General features: G+C 43.1%; 1 protein-coding gene across 1 annotated transcript; it reads left to right on the top strand.

The window, feature by feature from the left end:
• The first annotated feature begins 450 nt into the window (after nt 1-450).
• Nucleotides 451-1,779, top strand: LOC130534045 (golgin subfamily A member 6-like protein 1). The gene is made up of 2 exons (XM_057047914.1): nt 451-1,417; nt 1,504-1,779. The coding sequence occupies exons 1-2, from the start codon at nt 710-712 to the stop codon at nt 1,582-1,584; spliced, it is 789 nt and encodes a 262-aa protein (XP_056903894.1). The 5' UTR covers nt 451-709; the 3' UTR covers nt 1,585-1,779.
• The last annotated feature ends 9,622 nt before the right edge of the window (nt 1,780-11,401 follow it).

The raw sequence follows: 11,401 nt of genomic DNA, 5'->3' as shown, positions 1-11,401 counted from the left end.
GGGAGCGGTCAATCACCATAATCTTTTTATTAAAGCACAAGTTGGAGAAACTAATATCACAATTAAGTGTGGACTGTTAAATATTAGATCTCTTTTGTGTAAATCCCTGTCAGTGCACGACCTGATAGCGGATCATCACATTGATTTATTTTGTCCTACTGAGACCTGGCTTCAGGAGGAGGAGTATGTTAGCTTAAATGAATCTACTCCTCCTACCCATCTTAATTATCATATTCCTCGTGTTACTGGTCGAGGAGCGGGAGTGGCAGCAATCTATCACTCCAAGTTATTAATTAATCCCAGACCAAAACATGGCTCCAGTTCATTTGAAAGCCTGACTCTTGGCATCACCCATCTGAACTGGAAGACAGAAAAGCCACTTCTGTTTGTGGTTGTATATCGGCCCCCTGCTGGGCCACATTCAGAGTTCCTGTCTGAGTTCTCTGACTTCTTATCTGACTTGGTCCTTAGATCAGATAAAGTCATTATTATTGGAGACTTTACACGTTGTAAATGACAGCTTTAGAAATGACTTCATTTCATTACTTGGGTCAGGTGGTTTAGCCAGTTGGAATTTTTCTCTTTGATCTTAAGTTGGCATTTTAGTCTTTGATCTCCTTTGTATCAAACCCATCAGCTCTATCTCTTTCAGCACATGCCTGAGGAGCTCAACACTCTTGTACCACACTGGTGACCAGCAGACGCATCAATGGCACAGACAGGGACCCAGCAGCTGAAGGCAGAGCAGGAACCACTGGAATCATCCATGGAGACTTGGAGGGAAGAGGTCCAGCACCTCAGAGAAGCCCTGGCAGAGAAGGAGGAGCAGCTCAGCAGGGCAGTGAAGAGGCAACAGATGAGGACTGTGGCCCGTGTGGAGACCCTGACCCAGCTGAACAGCACACAAGCTGCTCTGAAGGAGAGCAACCTCAAATGTGCTTCTCTGGAGGAAACCCTCCACAGTCAGCAGCAGGAGAAAGAGGAGCAACACAGGAGAGAGCTGATGGAGCAGGAGGAACGTTTCAATCAGAAGCATCTTGTGATTGAGGAGGAATTTGTGAGGAAGCTGGAGGAAGAGAAGCAAAGATTTAATGAAGAGAAAGAGGCCTTGAGGCAGCAGCTCTTTCTAAAAGAAAAAAAGTTCAACAAAATGCTGGAAGAAGAGCAAAGTAAATATAACGAGATGATCGTTGATAAAGAAGAGTCAATGAAGCAGCAGCTGTTGACTCAAGAGGAGACGTATAACAAGATGCTGGCTGATGTTCATCAGCGGTGGGAGAGGACATCTCAAAAATGGGTCCAGATGAGGGAAGAGCTGGAGCAGAAGGTCCTGGAGAGCCAACGTTTGAGGCAAGAGGAGCAGGAGAAGACCAAAGAGGAGCTCCAGAGGCTCTCTGAAGCAATCCTCCAACTTGAGGTGAGATGCTTTCGCCTTTGTTCCTCTTCCAGAAGATTTCAGATGATGTTCAGTGAAATCTAAAACACAATCTCTCTTTTCTGCAGCTTCAGGTATCAAAGAAAAAGAAGAAGAAAAGCTTCTGTAGATGGATCTGCAAAAAAATGAAGTTCTGGAAAAAGAAGTAAACAACAATTCCAGAACTCCCAAAGCCCTCCTCCTCCTCCTCCCCCCTCCTTCTCCTCCTCCTCCTCCTCTACATCCTGACTTCCACAGCGTCCCATTCAAGATTCAAGATTTCCTTTATTCATCCCCGTAGGGAAATTGAATTGTAGAAGCAGCCTAACGTGGATTGATATAACTGTAGTGCAGGTTTTGTATTTACAAAGTATAGAAATAGAATAAATAAATACAAATAAGATTAGAATGTTATAAGCATATATACAGCATATATTATACGAATATACTGTATATAATATATACATAATATAATATATACATGTTATAAGCATATATACAGAAATATAGAATAAAATAGAAATAAAATTACAACATAAATATTACAATTATTGTTATTGGGTGGGTTTGGATGAATTATAGAGTTTAATGGCGGATGGCAGGAATGACTTCCTGTACTGTTCCTTAGAGCATCCTGTCTTTATCAATTTTATTTTACAGTATAATCATTGTTTATGTTCTATGTTTGGATCTATGATGTAGAAACAATAAAACTCAAAGTAAACCACCAGATTGTAGCTGTTGTCAATGACAGCTTTAGAAATGGCTTCATTTCATTACTGGAGTCAGTTGGTTTCCTCCAGCAGATAAACCAACCAACTCATAGCTTCAACCGCACCCTAGATTTAGTCCTGACTTATGGTGTTGAGGTAGAACATGTGTCAGTGTTCCCTCAGAACCCCCTCCTGTCAGATCATTCATTGATCACTTTTACATTTATGATTAAGGATTCTTCTATGCTCAGAACTCAGTCTTACTATAGCAGATGTCTTTCATATAATGCTGTAGCTAAATTTAAGGAAGTGATCCCTGTGCTGATCCCAGGACCACCGTGTGTTTCCCCAGGGATAAATCATTATAATCTTAGCCCTGCTGAGGTTGACTCTATTGCTGAAGGTGCAGCAACCTCACTAAGAATCACGCTTGATTCTGTTGCCCCCCTGAAAAAGAAAATAGTAAATCAGAGGAGGTGTGCCCCCTGGTATAATTCACATATCAGGACCCTCAAGCAGAAAGTGTGAAGACTGGAAAGGAAGTGGCATTCTTGTAAAATAGACAGCTATCATGTAGCCTGGAAAGACTGTCTATTAGTTTACAAAAAGGTCCTCCGTAAGGCTAGAACAGCTTATTTTTCTTCTTTAATTGAAGAAAACAAGAACAACCCCAGGTTTCTTTTCAGCACTGTGGCCAAATTAACCAAGGGTCAGTGTTTTAGATCCACGTATCCCTTCTTCCCTTAGTGGTGAAGACTTCATGAGCTTCTTCACTGATAAAGTTCTAGCTATCAGAGAGAAAGCTAACCAGGCCATCCCAACAACTGGACCATCACCAGATGTGCTGACTGTGGGAACATACAGGTTCTCCAACGAGCCCTTAAACTCCTTCAGCTCTATATATTTTTATGAGACGTCATCGCTAATTCAGAAATCCAAGACCACCACGTGTCCTTTAGATCCCATCCCAACACACCTGTTGAAGGATGTTTTACCACTGATAGGCAGATCTATCCTGGACCAGATCAATGGTTCTTTAGTGACAGGTTATGTACCCCGGTCCTACAAGGTGGCAGTGATTAAGCCGTTGCTTAAAAAACCATCACTGGATCTCGATGTGTTAGCAAACTATAGGCCGATATCCAACCTTCCTTTTATCTCTAAAGTTCTTGAGAAGGTGGTGGTGACTCAGTTCCTGGAGCACCTGCAGAGGAACAGCCTGTTTGAGATGTTTCAGTCAGGCTTTAGAGCTCATCACAGCACAGAAACAGCACTTCTTAAAGTTACTAATGATCTTCTCATAGCTTCAGATCATGGACTGGTCTCTATGCTGGTTCTGCTGGACCTCAGTGCTGCTTTTGATCCAGTTGATCACAGCATCCTGTTACATAGACTGGAACATGTGATTGGGATTAAAGGGACAGCACTAGACTGGTTTAGATCATACTTATCTGATAGATACCAGTTTGCTCATGTTCATGGTGTTCCCTCCTCATACAGTAGGGTTAGCCATGGAGTTCCTCAAGGTTCTGTACTTGGACCAATCCTCTTCACCTTGTACATGCTTCCCTTAGGAAACTTTATTCAGCAGCATGGAATAAATTGTCATTGTTATGCTGATGATAGCTAGCTATATTTACCCATGAAACCAGAGGAGACAGAGAAGTTAGTGAAGCTTCAGACCTGTCTTAAAGACATAATGTCTTAGATGTCTTCAAATTTCCTTCTCCTTAACTCAGGAAAAACTGAGGTCATGGTGTTTGGTCCTGAACCTCTCAGGGACAGATTAGATCACATGATCACTCTAGATTGTATCTCATTAACATCTAGTCTCTCTGTGAGGAATCGAGGAGTAACTTTTGATCAAAATCTCTCCTTCAACTCACACATTAAATTAGTCTCTAGAAGTGCCTTTTTTCACCTGAGGAACATCACAAAGATCAGGAAACTAATGACGCAGCCTGATGCTGAAAAGTTAATTCATGCTTTTGTTACTTCCAGGCTGGACTATTGTAATTCTTTATTATCAGGGTGTCCAAACAACTCTTTAAGAAGCCTCCAGGGGATCCAAATTGCCACAGCCAGAGTTCTGACAGGTATTGACAAAAGAGATGACATAACTCCTGTACTGGTGTCGCTTCATTGGCTGCCCGTTAAATTTAGAATAATTTTTAAAATCCTTCTTCTGACCTACAAGGTCCTCAGAGGCCTAGCTCCATCCTACCTTGAGGAGCTAGTGACACCTTATCACCCTAATAGACCGCTCCGCTCTCAGAATGCTGATCTACTTGTGGTTCCCAGAGTCTCTAGGGTTACAATAAGGGGCCGAGCATTTAGCCACCAGCCACCCCCCCCCCCCCCCCCCGCTGTGGAACCAGCTCCCTGTCCAGATCCGGGGGCTGACTCCATCCCTACTTCTAAGATTAGACTTAAAACCTTCCTCTTTGAAAAAGCTTATTGTTACTAATTCTGTAGTCCCAGTTACTATCATAGACAGACAAATTATCATACTTAGGGGGTCGTCTAATCATTAGGTTAACATCTTAGTTATGCTTCTATAGACCGAGTTTCAGAGTTTGAGGAAGAACATGACACTCACTGATTTGTGACCATGTAATCACTACCTGTATCATCTTTGCCGAAGATTTTTTAATCCTTACTGGTGAACGTAGAACCACATCATGATAAAGTGTAACTTTGTTATTAGTGTTTCAAACCTTTCCCCTTTAAATAGAAAAAAAGAATGTGAGGACACCCCCTACTGTTCCAGGGAAAAGCAGCATAAGTAGGCAGTCTAGAGATGATAAACTGTGGAGGAGAATTTGTCAAGGCAATAGTTTGATAAAGATAACACCAAGTTGGAATATTTATATTTGATCTAAGCAATACAGCTGACTACCTAGAGAACCATCCAGGATGCTCCTGAGATACTCTAGAGTAGAGTCTCGCCCACATTTAATTGGCTCCATGTGTTTGTTTTCGTTATTTCTTGATTTCATTATTTTTCCCCCAAACATATCCAGTAGTCAAGTCAGAATTGGGAAGTAAAGAATGAAATATTAATGAGGCAATGTTTGTTTCACCTGAGGCGATTGGACTTTCTCAGAATTGCTAAAAGAGTGTGGCCTAAGGTGGAGTGTGTGATGGAGCAGCTGGTTGTCTGCTGGGACCTTCAGCCCCGCTGGAAATTTGGACTAAATGCCCCCATGTGTGTCTCAGTCACTTCTAAGAAACTCAGTCAGTCTTGTGTCTATGTGTGTGTGTGTATTTGCTATATACTAAGCATCAAAACACTTATTCTGCTAGAAAAATTAGGACATTTTTAGAATGTCAGGACATTTTGTCCTCACAAAGATAGTGCAAGGATGTGTGTGCATGCATGTGTGTGCGCACACATCCTCTGATATTAGTGTCGAAATTCTGTTTACTGCATATGAAACGCCAGGTTTTGACATTTCTAGGTTTCGAAGCAGTTGTCTGTGGGGGAGGAGGGCGTTCGGAATGGGACAAAAAGAGGCTTAAAGACTGTTAAAAACAGCCCCCTTGGCTCCATGGAGGTGGTAGGGAACAAGAGTGCTCTGGCCAAACCTTCCACCTGATCAACTCAGTCTCCAGAGGTCTAAGATAAGATAGTATCAACATGTAAAAGACACATTTACAGGAAAATATTAGCATCTACATACACCTGTGCAACAACTACTACACATCCAGTGGGTGAGGCTGTGTGTAAATACTGTTTCTTCCTTTTACTATTTTTAATGCATGTTGTTTTTGTGTTTTATATTTGCCTATAATTTCATCCTCTTTGCTAAATTGTTGTTTACTACTGTAACAGTGTAATTTCCCCTCAGTGGTATCAATGATAGTTCACCTTCTTATAAAGAACCATTCACCGTATTCCATTCACTCGATACACCCCATAACCGTAACCGAGGATCGGACCGCCAAGGCCCCCGCGTTGGTCCGCTTCCCAATCCACACTGCACCGGGACCCTTGGACGTAGGCCCGGCCACCAGGCGCTTGCAATCGAGCCCCAGCCCCAGGCCTGGCTCCAGGGTGGGGCCCCGGTAACCCTCCGGGCCGGGACTCGGATTTGGATAAGCGTGAGAAAACGAAACTAAACGAAAACGATACACCCCATAACAATCTGTCACCATAACATAGCGTATAAGCTAAACTGGTCAATGCAAATCATGTTTCGAATAAATTGCACCTATTTTCTGGTAAAACAAGATCACTCAACAAGTTATTGAACCTAGATTTTGAGTGCAAATACCATCAACAGATCCTACATGTCAGGGTTCCCTGGTTCAAATTCTTGTAAGGTAAAAGCTGCATGTGTAAGCAGCACAGTCGTGATGTGGAGGAACACTGTGGAGGATCAATCTGTTCTTGGAGGGGACAAACGCAGTAAAAGTAAATACTGCAAAGATGGCCTCACCGAGCCTCTCACCAAACCAGCGTTAACACAAACAACATAAATGTAAAAGTCTGGCAAACACAGGAAGCAGAGTGAGGGGAAAAAAAGATTCCGAGGAATGCTCAAAGTGGACTTCTCTTAAAGGCACAGTAGGAAAGAAAAAACAAAACTTAAAAGGAAAAGTTTTGTTTCTGCCCAAGATAAAAAATACCCAAGTCGAGTCAAGGTGCTAGACAACATCCTGGTCTCACTGGATCAGGCATGTCAAACTTAGTCCTCGAGGGCCACGATCCTGCCGGGTTTTCTGTCCCACTGAATGCATTTTCAGCCTGGTAGGACAGAAAACCCGGCAGGATCGTGGCCCTCAAGGACTGAGTTTGACACATGTGACACATGCCTGGATGATGAAGCCACAGAGACTAAGTGCACCTAGATGTTGAAATGTGACAAAGGTCAACATGAGGTGACAAACAACAATGCTGCCTTTGAAAAGGCCATAGAATAAAGGCTGAGACAAGAACACTGGCGAGAAGACAGTCAGAAATCAGCCATAGAAAATGCTGCAAATAAATCCCATATGGAATCGACAAGAGGTCTTTAATACACCATAATCATGTTCATGCTGAGTTCCACTATATTCAAGGCTGGTGATGAGAAGACTTTTGCATTTTCTATTGAAATCCTTTGAAAACAGTCACACCATGTTTGCATGGCACTTGGTAAAAGGAATTACACGTAAGCATGTTAGTCCAACTAAAATCTTTCTTATCCAACTGACGCCCAGCTGGTTGCAGAAGAAGAAGCAAGGTGGGCCAGCATACGTCTTATCTGCACAATCGGTAACGCGTTCATTACGCGTGAGATGAACAAAGCCGTATGATATCAACCTTCCTGTTGTTCCAACTGCTGGTCTGCTGCCTGACTCCTGCTGTTTAGGTGACGTAATAGGTCAACCGGAAAGGGGGCCGCGTTAGCCAGCTGAAAAAAGGCACATATCACCACCTGGTGTTGAGGAGGACATCTTCCCATTAGTTATTGGTTTTTCGCCATTGTAAACCAGGAAAAGGGCTGAATTCTGACAAGAAGTCCAATTTTGAGCATAGCTCCATTAATCTGTGCACGTAAACGTACTGACAGATGGCAGCAGTGACGACAGAGAGAGAAGATGGAGCTCCTGAAATGAGTCCAGTCTCAGCTGTTCGCCCGAGGACCAGATAAGGCCGCAGAGATGTTGATCTGTCTGCATTAAAGAAAAAAAACACGCAAAAAAAACATGTGTCACCTAGACTTATTTATAACCTCATTGACAGGGTCAAACGTGAGCTGTTATCATTTACACTATTATCATAGGATCAAATCAGAGGAGGATAAAGAATAATAAAGAAAAAAACACGTAGGTGGTTGGATAAATGTTGGAAACTACAGGGGGCATTTAAGAAATTCCCTTTTCAGAAATGTGAGAAATGATTTATAGGTTTGTTCATGTCTCAGCTGCATTTATCGACACTTTTTCAATTTAAAGATAAAAAAGTTGAATGATTTAGTTTACCTTTGCTACCGTAAAGGTTTCTTGAATATGAAACTACATCAGTGATTAGCAGTGGAGCAGATTGGGAGGATAAAGATCGGAGTTGAAAAGTTGAAGAGGATAGCCTGAAGGCCAATGAGCCAGTCAAGTGTAGATCCTCTAGAAAAATATGTCAGGCAGAGCTCTCAGCTCAGCTCAGCCCAACTATGGCTTAATTTCTCTCTCTCTCTTTCCCTCTCTCTCCACACACACACACACACAAAGGTAGGCTAACAGACAAGAATCAAAAATAAGGACTAATATCTGTTCATGATAAAGGATAAAGGATAAAAGACTTTATTGATCCCACATTGTGGAAATTGCACATTACAGCGGTAGCCCATGGTGTACAATACAGAAAGTACTAAAAGAAAAAAAATAAAAGACTCTTCTATTATGTACATTGCTATGTACATTGTACAGTATATACAGAAATTGAAAATTATGTACAGGAGTGTCAGACAGTGTGAAGAAAAATTAAGTGCAAATATGCCAACCCTGGGTTATTGGTGCTACAAGAGTTGTGCATGTTGAACAATCTGACGGCAGTTGGGATGAATGACCTGCGGTAACGTTCCCTTGTCTGCTGCTGAAGGAGCTGCTTAAGGCCCCCACAGTCTCGTGTAGGGGGTGAGAGGGGGGGTCCATAATTGATGTCAGCTTGGCTAACATCCTCCTCTCACCCACCTCCTCAATGGAGTCCAGAGAGCAGTCCAGGACTGAGCCAGCCCTTCTGACCAGTTTGTTGAGTCTCTTCCTGTCCCTCTCTGAGCTTCCACAGCTCCAGCAGACCACAGCGTAGAAGATCACCGATGCCACCACAGAGTCATAAAAGGTCCTCAGCAGTGTCCTGCACACTCCAAAGGACCTCAGTCTCCTCAGCAGATGAAGACAACTTTGGCCCTTCTTGTACAGAGCGTCTGTGTTATGAGTCCAGTCCAATTTATTGTTGAGATGAACACCCAGGTATTTGTACTCCTCTACGATCTCAATGTCCAAACCCTGGATGTTCACGGGTGCAGTGTGAGGAGCCTTCCTACTGAAGTCGATCACCACCTCCTTTGTCTTGCTGGTGTTGATGCGCAGATGGTTCAGTTCACACCAGGCGACAAAGTTGGTGATGACCTCCCTGTATTCCAGTTCGTTCCCCTCAGACACACGTCCAACGATGGCTGTATCGTCGGAGAACTTCTGGAGGTGGCAGCTGTCCGAGTTGTGGCTGAAGTCCGATGTGTAGAGAGTGAAGAGGAAGGGAGAGAGAACTGTACCCTGCGGGGCCCCCGTGCTGCAGACTACCACCTCGGACTCGCAGTCGTGGAGCCTCACGTACTGTAGTCTGTTGGTGAGGTAGTCGGTGGTCCAGGCAGCTAGGTGACAGTCGACTGTCGATAATAATGTGTGTGTGTGTGTGTGTGGAGAGAGAGAGAGAATTTGAAACTGTCCATACAACAACAGAAATGTCAACATGACAGAACAATAAAGCATCTTAAAACAGATGCAGCAAGAAGCCACAGAGCACTGAGGCTCTCAGAGACGCTCCATGATGTTATTTAAAAAGCCGAGCTCCTTCAGTAACGCCACACCGAGCATCTGTGAAGCACCACTGAGCTGAAACCTCAGCACTGTTCATGAGTGAAGAAGATGTATCCTGGGTGTCAACCTGGAAACCACAAAATGTAACATCTGTCCATTTTTTTTCTCCAAGTTGAAGAAGAACTCAGAAGGTCTCAACTGTATTGAATTCTCAACCTCTAATTGTTCTGCTGCTGTCACATTGACATCTCTCCATCTCTCTCCACACATCCGTTGGATCCTGCGTCTCCACCTGTTTGGAAGCAGCACGAGGGCCCATGAGACATTTAGAAAAACAGGAGGAAAATTGTCATACTTGGTCCCAACAACCATTAGTCGGCCCTTCACTCCTTCCACCACGCGAGACCCAGGAAGGAAGGTTCTAATGCTCTTCCTGCTCAGAAGCACCTTCCCAACCCGTCCCCTCCTCCAGTCAGCCTCATTTACAGTGTCGCTGTGTCTCCCGAACAAACACTGATGCTGTTCAGCGTCATCAGTTCCATCAAACATGCTCTTTTCCTGGCATCTTCCTATATTGAGCATGGGTCTTTAATTCCAGTCATTGAAGCTGATGTGAGGAAAAGCACATATAAAAACATCGTTTTAAGCAAAGTGCACATTGGAACCTCGCCTGTCATTACTATGGAGTTGTTCTTTTTTTACTTTGAAACTGAGTTTCCTGAACCTAAAAATATCCTGATCAGTAAAATCTGACTCCTCTTTATTCTTCATGGAATCTGGCAGAAATGTACCATCTACATTTGGAAAATATTCCTCTTTTTTCCCTCTTCTTGTCTGTCCACCCAAAAACACTCTACGCACACGTATTTCATTTTTATTCCTTCCTTTATGTGGAACAGTTTTTTTCCATTTCAGTATTTTCAGTCCATGCGCCGTGGGTCTCACCTGCCTTTACCATAGTTCTTGCTTGACTCCGCAGTCCTTAGCTAATCCATCACTGTGGTTTTTGTCTCAACGTTTCAGGATTGCTTTCTTGAAATATTTTCGCTTCCGGAGGCTGTATCGCAGGTCTAACATCCGGGTCTTGGATCAAAAGCCCTTGTTGTAGACTGTCTTTTCTATCCTAAGCTAAAAAAGATGCCACAGACTCTAGGAGTCACTTTGCCTTTTCAGAATTTGGGGAAAGTTTTGATAATAGTGATGCAACTGGCAGCTTCTTCTCAGCCAATTCTGCATGTAAATGGGGGAAGTCAAGCCTCTTATTTATTTATCATGTAGCAACTGTGCTTAATATTTGTCAAACACACTTGATGTACCAAATAGGCTTTGTCAAGGCCGTTCTTGTTCCGACCACAGTACCTTTATTAAAATAAGCAGTTTTTGATCATTAATGATTAGACGAGGCAGCAGTACAAAAATCTAAAATCCTTATTTGAAAAACCAAAAGCAGTCAAAATCCAGAAGGCAGAAAAACAAAAAAATCTTGTGAGAGCCGAGAGCTTGACTCAGGTAGGGCACACACATGATAATCAGACTGCTTCTGTCCCAACTTCCCCATTTTTCTCAAGTCTTTAGAACAGGCATGTCCAAACCCAGTCCTCGAGGGCCACAATCCAGCTGGGTTTTCTGTCCTACCAGGCTGAAAATGCATTCATTGGGATAGAAAACCCGGCTGGATTATGGCCCTCAAGTACTGGGTTTGGACATGCCTGCTTTAGAATTTGGTCTGATGAATTTGTTCACATAATGGGCT

The sequence above is a fragment of the Takifugu flavidus genome, chromosome 11 (assembly GCF_003711565.1).
Source record: "Takifugu flavidus isolate HTHZ2018 chromosome 11, ASM371156v2, whole genome shotgun sequence".
Lineage (NCBI taxonomy): Eukaryota > Metazoa > Chordata > Actinopteri > Tetraodontiformes > Tetraodontidae > Takifugu > Takifugu flavidus.
This window is presented reverse-complemented; position numbering and strand designations above follow the sequence as displayed.

Coding starts and splice junctions, on each gene's coding strand:
- LOC130534045 (XM_057047914.1), top strand. CDS start 710: ATGGCACAGACAGGGACCCAGCAGCTGAAGGCAGAGCAGGAACCACTG. Junction 1,418..1,503: donor AAGCAATCCTCCAACTTGAG/GTGAGATGCTTT, acceptor TCTTTTCTGCAG/CTTCAGGTATCAAAGAAAAA.